General features: G+C 43.6%; 1 protein-coding gene across 1 annotated transcript; it reads right to left on the bottom strand.

The window, feature by feature from the left end:
* Positions 1-975: 975 nt before the first annotated feature.
* LOC147354717 (vomeronasal type-1 receptor 1-like) lies at positions 976-4,328 on the bottom strand. Its single transcript, XM_086354692.1, has one exon. The coding sequence runs from the start codon at positions 4,326-4,328 to the stop codon at positions 3,411-3,413; it is 918 nt and encodes a 305-aa protein (XP_086210818.1). The 3' UTR covers positions 976-3,410.
* Between the last annotated feature and the right edge of the window lie 5,043 nt (positions 4,329-9,371).

Genomic DNA, 9,371 nt, shown 5'->3' with positions numbered 1-9,371 from the left:
ATTTGCAGTGAACTCACAGCTCTGGTCCCCCTCAAATACACACCCCAGCACATTCCCACCTTCCACCTACCAGCCAGGGCATGGACAGGGCAGCTCAGGACAAGGCAGTGGAGCACCTGTCCTGCCCAAGGCGCTGACCACACAGCTCTGAGCTCCTCTCCTGCTGAGAGCCGGCTCTCCTGTTTCCTGCCCTGAGACTGAACACAAGGGAGCACTCACCTGCCTTCACTTGGCTCCACACTCTGTGCAGGGAAGTGTCAGTCAGGATGGGACCCAGTTACAGGGACAGGGTCCCTGGGCCCAATCTCCCCACAGAGGAGCCATTATCATGTCATCTGGAGCGGAGATGACACTGTCTGCATGGAGAATCTGGGGCGTCTCCAGTGGGGGGCAGATCTTACCCCCAGTACTCATCACCCTCACCCACACCTGGGGACTAGTGACAATTCCTGGCAATTACTGAGAAGGTCCCCATGAGCAGCTGAGCAGAGGGCAGGGAGAGGTTTCTGAGTTCCCTGTGGGAGAACCCAAGTTTACAGTGAAAGTCATAGCTGGGGCCGGGACACTCACAGAGCACCGGGGCTCCCTTCACTGTGTCTCCTGTTGGGCATTTTCCCTCATGGTCTCACTTTTCCAAACTGTTCCAACGTGTATTCTCACTGATCATCAATATGGGATCTGGAGGCTGGGCATTCTCCTGAGTTTAAGTCTCACAACACTTTCTATATATGGTCTTGGACTGTTTAATCTGGAAAATAATCTCTTTGAAGCTGGTGTTCCCCTCTTCACAGTCCTCAGGTCTCCCTCATGTCCACATGACTCTATAAGCAGATTATAATCTGTTCTAAGTCACCCATGGATCCCCCTCCTAGAGATTCTCACTGGACCACCAGCCTGTCTCTAGGTTCTGAGCCATTTGAATTGGATAGGAGATAAAATAGACTTTGTCAAGAGACAAAGAAGAACACTACATAATGAACAAGGGACAAGCGATCTATTGAAGAAAAAGATAAAATAATTTTAAATATATATGCACCAACATTTGTTGTTGTTCTGTTGCTAAGTAGTGTTTGACTCTTTGCGACCCTATGAACACATCAAGGCTTCCTTGTCCTTTGATATCTCCCTACAGCACATCAAGGCTTCCTTGTCCTTTGATATCTCCCAGAGTTTGCTCAAGTTCATGTCCGTTGATTTGGTGATGTCATCCAACCATCTCATCCTCTGTTGTCCCCTTCTCCTCCTGCCCTCAATCTTTTGCGGCATCAGGGTCTTTTCCATTGAGTTGGCTCTTCCCATCAGGAGGACAAAGTGTTGTACCTTCAGCTTCAGCATCAGTCCTTCTGATGAATATTCAGGGTTCATTTCCTTTAGGATGGACTGGTTTGCCCTCTCTGCTGTCAAAGGGACTCTCAAGAGTCTTCTCCAGCACCACAATTCGAGCATTGATTCTTCACAGGAGCACCTCAAAGTATAAGTCAAATATTGATAGACATAAAAGGAGAAATCAACAGAAACACAATCACAGGAGGGGATTTCAACTTTCCACTTACATCAGTAAATAGATCACCCAGGCAGAAAATGAAGAAGGAAGCACAGACTGAAAATAACACATTAGACCTTAGAGTCTGTAGTTGGTAGATATTGAGCATCCATACAAAAGCAGCAGATTACACAATGTCTTCAATGGCATGTAGGTTGTTCTACAGGAGGTTCACAGGCTGGGTCATAAAGCAAGCCTCAGTAAAGTTAAGGAAATGGAAATGATCTCAAAAGTCTTTTCCAATTGCAACGCTTTGAGACGAGAATCAACTACAAGGAAAAACCTGAAGAAAAAAAAACACAAACATGTGGAGACTAAACAACATGCTAGTGAAAACCCAGTGGTTTGCTGAAGAAATCAAGGAGGAAATTAAAAATCCTAGAGACAATGAAAATGAAAGCATGATGACTCAAAACCTGTGGGATGTAGCAAAAACAGTTCTAAGAGGAAAGTTTATACAGATACAAGCCCAAAAGTAGAAAAAAAAAAAAAAAACTCTGCTAAACAACCTAATATTACACCTAAAAGAACTTGAGAAAGAAGGACAGCAAAACCCAAAGTTAAAAAGAAAGAAATCATAAAGATCACTGCAGAAATAAATAAAATGGAGAGAAAAATAAGTGATAGAGGCCATCAGTGAAAGTAAAAGCTGGTTCCTTGGAATGATAAACAAAATGGATTAGCCTTTAGCCAGACTCATTAAGAAAAAAAGGGGGAGATCTCAATCAATAAAATCCAAAAAGAAAGATTAGAAAGTACAACCAACACCCCATAAATACAGAAAATCTTAAGAGACCACTTGGGCCTATAAAATGGAAAACATGGAAGAAATGGACAAATCCTTAGAAAGGTACAACTTTCCCAGACTGAACCAGGAAGAAATAGAAAATATGAACAGACCAAATACCATGATGTCCAAAGAAAAGACAAAATAAAACACAAGAATAGTATGATAGGGCAAACCGAAAATAAATCCCAAGTTGCTGTTTGCAAGGATGAGAATGAAATATTCAAGGGACAAACATGGAGAGGAAATCCTCTAGTCTGTCCTTCCAATTATTGTTCCGCCTAAACAATAAAATTTAATGACGGTCGAATATGTAAAGAAAATCCAGGTTTAAAGCAGAAGGTAATATAGAAAAAGACCTTCTTCACTTTTCAGATTTCTTATCTTCACTAGGAAATAACATCTCCATGCACCATGGATTAATATTTAATGAGACGAATAACTGAATTATGGGCTAATGTATGCCAGGTATTACCCACAACTAATGGAGATAAAGTTTGTGGAAACTCTTGAAATGATCCACAAGAAAGGAGTATTCTTTCAGAAAGTTGCCATGGTCAAGGGTGAATGGCTTCTTCAATAATGACCTGTGTCTTTTCTGAGCAGATACTTTCATGGATTGACTTTCAGATCCCCCAAGTTAGCACCTGCATTAAATTAACCTTCTTTGTTCATTGGATTTTACATACAAATGTCAACAGGCATCTACAGCTTGTTACAAAATAAATAAGTCATGGGAATGGGATGTCCAGCATGGCGACTATAGTTGATCATACTGCATTGCATTGTTGGAAAGTGCTAAAGGATTCAAACTTTAAGTTCTCATCAGAAGAAAGCATTTGTACCATGTGTAGGGAGTGATGCACAGATGGTAAAGGAGAATTGTGGTGATCATTTTGCAACACATACAAATATCCATATGGTGTAATATTACTTATTTATTATGACTACTGTAACATTACTTATTCATTATGACTCAATTAAAAACTTGGTACTGATTAGCTACAGGATAATTTCTGTTAAAATTTAAGCTGTCTCGTAAATATGATAAATTTAAGGTGAGAACTTGATTCATACCTGCTAACAACTCAAAGAGCAGATCCTAGCAGTTCTAGGATCCCTGAGGAGCAGCAGGAAGGGAGAAATGGTGGGAAAACAGGAAACCAAGACATCAGAGGTTTGTATCAACCATTGTCGAAAATCAAAAAAGGCAGTAATATAAAAAGCAAGAATAGAAGTCACCACATAGAAGACAACAAAGGTGACCAGCAGCCTCAGGGTGGTGTGGGCGGCTCTGGTCTCCGGCGGGCGTCTGTGGTGCCCAGTTGGGGTGTGGATATACTGCACCCTCTGTCGGTGTCTGTGCAGGAGAAGCACCATAGAGCCACTGGACCAGACCATGAGGCCAATAAACACGGCATCTGAGCTGGACCACAGGATGACAATCCCTGCACTGGGACTTGAGGATGAGCAGAACCAATCGGCCTGAGCATCAGTATAATTGTGTCTGTTCGGTGAAGCAGTGATTTTCACAGGAACATAAATGTACATTAAAATACTGAATATCCAACAGGTGCAGCAGAAAGAACCTGTGAGCCTGGGGGCTTTTCCCCTGAGCAGTGACCTCCCTTCTCTCCCAGGGGTGAGAGTGAAGGACTGATAGGTGCTCAGGATGCAGGTGGAGCACAGGGTGGTGCTGTGAGCCACTTTCTGTAAATAGTACACACATTTACACCCAAGAGGAGACAGGGGCTTCCTTGAAATGAAAGCTGCCATTATGTGGGGGATCCCCGAGGAGAGAAGAACCAAAAGGTTGGCCACAGCTATGTGGGTGAGAATCGTGTCTGTGGGTCTCTTCTTGTGTCCAAACAAGATAGGAGAGATGTGGTAGAAAAAAAGAAGGACATTGGCCAGAGACCCAACTCCCATCTGTAAAAGATACATGGTTTTCAGAGCTGCCTGGCTTGCAGTCACATGGACATCTTTCTCAAAAGACATGGAGTGGCTGTCAGAGTGGCCTGGAGCAGAGGAGAGGCTGTGCGGTGATGACATCAGCAGTCTTCTTACGGAACCAACTAGGAAAGGGGGTCTCACACATCAACTCTCTTGAGAAGAAAAGACGCTGTCATACTCCAGAGAAATGGTTTCACCTGGAGACCATACATTTGATATTAGTCATACCTTTCACCATCACAAACTTTTATTACTCCTATTGACTCATGTATTCCTGTTCTCCACACGTGTGTGAGCAAGGTCCATGAACATAGGGACCATGTCTGTCTCGCTCAACAACATTGTTGAGCCATAATAACTTTTAAAATATATAACAAGTATATGAATAAGTGACAGGAGATAAAGACAAACTCTACCCCTTTAGAAAGATGACCCCTTTAGCAAGATGACCCCTCTATGGTCATCTTGCTTATTACAAGAATGTATCGGGTGATGCCACCAACATGGCAACACAGGAGGCTCCTTCCTCCCACGGACACAGCAAAAACACTTACACATGGATCAATTCCTTTGAGAGAAATGCAGAATGACTTGTACACATCGGATGACTTAGAAATCACCCCACGTCAAAATGGGTGGGAAATTCTGGGACACCTGCTCACCATGAACCCCACCCCTAGCACAGAGCCTCCCAACCACAATGAAACCCCCAATGCCTTGCTTCTCTGTCAAGGATCTGAACCTCATACCAGCACCCTAACTTTTTTTATTAATTTATTTTCATTGGAGGCTAATTACTTTACAATATTGTGGTGGTTTTTTGTATGCATTGACATGAATCAGCCAGGGGTGTACACGTGGTCCCATCCTGAACCACCCCTCCCCTCAGGGCTGTTCCAGTGCACCGGCTTTGAGTGCCCTGTTTCATGCATCGAACTTGGACTGGTCATGTCTTTCACATATGGTAATATCCATGTTTCAATGCTATTGTCTCAAATCATCCCACCCTCGCCTTCTCCCACAGAGTCCAAAAGTCTGTTCTTTACATCTGTGTCTCTTTTGCTTTCTTGCATACAGGGTTGTTGTTACCATCTTTCTAAATTCCATATATATGTGTTACTATACTGTATTGGTGTTTTTCTTTCTGACTTACTTCATTCTGTATAACAGGCTCCAGTTTCATCCACCTTATTGACTCAAATGCATTATTTTTAATAGCTGAGTAATATTCCATTCTGTGTATGTACCACAGCTTTCTTATCCATTCATCTGCCGATGGACATCTAGGTTGCTTCCATGTCCTCCCTATTGTAAACAGTGCTGCAATGAACACTGGGGTACACGTGTCTCTTTCAATTCTGGTTTCCTCAGTGTGTATACCCACCAGTGGCATTTCTGGGTTGTATGGCAGTTCTATTTCCAGTTTTTTAATGAATCACCACACTGTTCTCCATAGTGGCTGTACTAGTTTGCATTCCCACCAACAGTGTAAGAGGGTTCCCTTTTCTCCACACCCTCTCCAGCATTTATTGTTTGTAGACTTTTTGATAGCAGCCATTGACCGGCATGAGATGGTACTTCATTGTGGTTTTCGTTTGCATTTCTCTGATAATGAGTGATGTTGAGCACTTTAAGGCTGGCATCAGAGGAAGAGGCCCTCAGATCACTTAGTTCTGGTAGCCAATGCGGATGGGCATTGCTGAGCTCCACAGGACCAAGAAAATAAAAAAGCAGTGGTGAAATGGACCTACTGGCCCTCCCCATGGCCTCATCCCAGGCTCAGTGCAGCAGGAATGGGCTGGGACACCCAGCACCTCATCTGAGCTGGACGGCACACTCTATCCAGTGCTGCCTGGAGCTCTGGCCTCTAACCCTGCATCCAGCGGCTGACTGGGATGCTCTTGGAGGACTGAAGGAGCAAGCGGACACTGTTTCCACAGTCTCCCTCTGGCTTGATCCAAACATAAAATCAAGCCTCCAGCATCTGCCTGGAAAGGGCCTATCCACACATCTTAGGCCCCAATCTTTGTGACTGACCCCCAAAGGGTGGACCCTCCAATCACCTCGCCTGAACAATCAAGGGTACTCAGCCTACTGGAGTCCCACAGGACTATGTAATACAAAAAAATCAGTTTTCACTGGTCACACATAGACCTAAAGAGCAGGGATGGGGGGAGGAGCCAAGATGGCGGAGGAGTAGGACGGGGAGAACACTTTCTCCCCCACAAATTCATCAAAAGAGCATTTAAACGTCGAGTAAATTCCACAAAACAACTTCTGAATGCCGGCAGAGGACATCAGGCACCCAGAAAAGCAACCCAACTCTTCGAAAGGAGGTAGGAAAAAATATAAAAGACAAAAAAAAGAGAGAGCCAAAAGAGGGAGGGACGGAGATCCGTCCCGGGAAGGGAGTCTTAAAAAGAGAGAAGTTTCCAAACACCAGGAAACCTTCTCACTGCCAAATCTGTGCCGAGCTTTGGGAGCACAGAGGGCAACATAACAGGGAGAAAAAATAAACAATAAACTCGCAGATTGCGAGCCCTACGGTAACTCCCCCAGCGGAGAAGCAGTGCAGACGCCTGCACACGCCATTAGCAAGCGGGGGCTGGGCAGGGAGGCGAGGCGCGGGCTGCATCGCTCAGAGTAAGAATCTGGCCTGAATACCCTGAGTACTATCTGAGCGAAATAATTTGGGCTAGCAAACCAGACTGTGGGATATCTACCACGCGAAAAGCCAGCCCCAACCTAAGACACCGCCAGGCCCACGCACGGAACAAAGGACTGAACAGAGATAGCCGGCTGCAGACCTTCCCCCTCCGGTAACAGGCAGCCAGAGCCGGAAGGGGACAATCGCAGCCCCAGAGAGACATTATCTATAAAACTGTAAGCAGGCTTCTTTGCTAACTAAAACTTCTTGGGGGTCTGGATGGTCAACATCTGCCTGAGAAGGTGCGCCGGTCTTACACCCAGATAACTGAGTGGCAGGGAGGCGATAAGTCGCAGCATTGGCGTTCGCCAAGCACCTCATCACCTGAGCTGCTTGGACCTGGGAAGAGCACAAAACGCAGGCCCAACTGAGTCTGCGCCTCTGAGGACTACCCGAGTGCCTGAACCTGAGCGGCTTGGACCTGGGAGGTACATGCAGCCCAGGGCCGGCCTCGGATTGTTCTCGGCGGAACAACCTAGAGCCCGAGCAGTGAGGGCAGGGAGGCTACACGCGCCGTGAGTGGGGGCAGACCCAGTGTGGCTGAGGCACTGCGAGCGCACAGCAGTGTTATTTGTTTGCAGCATCCCTCCCTCCTCCCCACAGCGCGACTGAACAAGTGAGCCTAAAAAAAAAAAAAAAAAAGTTTCCCCCACCATCCCCTTTGTGTCAGGGCGGAAGCCAGACACTGAAGAGACCAGCAAACAGAAGAAGTTATAACAGAGGGAAACGCCCTGGAAGCTACAGGCAATAGATTAAAACCCCGTGGTTACTACGGACTACATAGGAAGGTGCCTATAGATCTTCAGAAATATAAGTCGGACCAAGGAATTAGCCAAAAATGAACTGAACCCACCATACAACAAAACCAGAGAAAGTCCTAGATATATTTTTACTATTTTTACGATCATTCTTTCTTTTTTTTTTAATTTAAAAAAAAAATTTTAAGTCCTCTATTGTTTCTTTAATTTTCACTTTTATAACCTATTACTTTGAAAAAAAAAAAAAAAAAAAGACCCTATTTTTTTCTTCTTCAGCAAACTTCATATATATATATTTTATAATTTTTTGATCTTGTTTTTTTTTTTTCTTCTTCTTCTTTTCTTTAACATTGTATTTTTGAAATTCCAAACTCTACTCTAGTTTTTTAATTTTAGCTTTTTGGTATATGTTATCAATTTTGTACCTACAGTTTTTTTTTAATAATTTCTGTGACTTTTTTTTTTCTGTTTCATTCTCTTCTTCTTTTATATAACATTGTATATCTGAAATTCCAAACTCTACTCTAGATTTTTAATTTATGCTCTTTTTGTATTTGATATCAAATTTGTACCTGTATCTTCTTTATAATTTTTGCGACATTGTTTCTGTTTGTTTGTTTTCTCTCTTTATGTTTCTTCTTCCTTTTTTTTAACATTGTATTTTTGAAATTCCGAACTCTACTCTAGATTTTTAATTTTTGCTTTTTGGTATTAGTTATCAATTTTGTACCTGTATTTTCTTTATAATTTTCGCGACCTTGTTTGTTTTTCTTTGATTGTTTTTTCTCTCTTTCTTTTCCTTCTTCTTTTCTTTAACATCATATTTTTGAAATTCCAAACTCTACTCTAGATTTTTAATTTTTGGTTCTATGTATTTGTTACCAATTTTGTACCTTTAAGAACCCAATCTTCAGGACCCATTTTTGACTACGGGCCGAGATTACTGGCTTGACTGCTCTCTCTCCCTTTGGACTCTCCTTTTTCTCCACCAGGTCGCCTGTGTCTCCTCCCTAACCCCTCTCTACTCTACCCAACTCTGTGAGTTTATGTGTGTTCCAGATCGTGGAGAACACTTAGGGAACTGATTACTGGCTGGATCTGTCTCCTTCCTTTTCATCCCCCCCTTTTATCCCTCTGGCCACCTCTGTCTCCTTCCTCCATCTTCTCTTCTCTGTATAACTCCGTGAACATCTCTGAGTGGTCCAGTTGTGGAGTGCACATAAGGAAGTGACTACTGGCTACCCCACTCTCTCCACTATTGATTCCACCTCATCTCAATTGGGTCACCTCTAACTCCCTCCTCCCTCTTCTCTTCTCCATGTAACGCTGTGAACCTCTCTGAGTGACCCTCACAGTAGAGAAACTTTTCATCTTTAACATAGATGTTTTATCAATGGTGCTGTATAGAAGGAGAAGTTTTGAAACTACTGTATAAATAAGACCGATAACTGGAAGCAAGAGGCTTAAGTCCAAACCCTGACTCCAGGGAACTCCTGACTCCAAGGAACATTAATTGACAGGAGCTCATCAAACGCCTCCAAACCGACACTGAAACCAAGCACCACACAAGGGCTAACAAGTTCCAGGGCAAGACATACCAAGCAAATTCTCCAGCAACAAAAG

Source organism: Bos grunniens, chromosome 18 (assembly GCF_055505025.1).
Source record: "Bos grunniens cultivar Pamir isolate PY7600 chromosome 18, Bosgru_T2T1.0, whole genome shotgun sequence".
Taxonomy (NCBI): domain Eukaryota; kingdom Metazoa; phylum Chordata; class Mammalia; order Artiodactyla; family Bovidae; genus Bos; species Bos grunniens.
The sequence above is the reverse complement of the archived record's forward strand: the minus strand, read 5'-3'. Positions and strand labels throughout refer to the sequence as shown.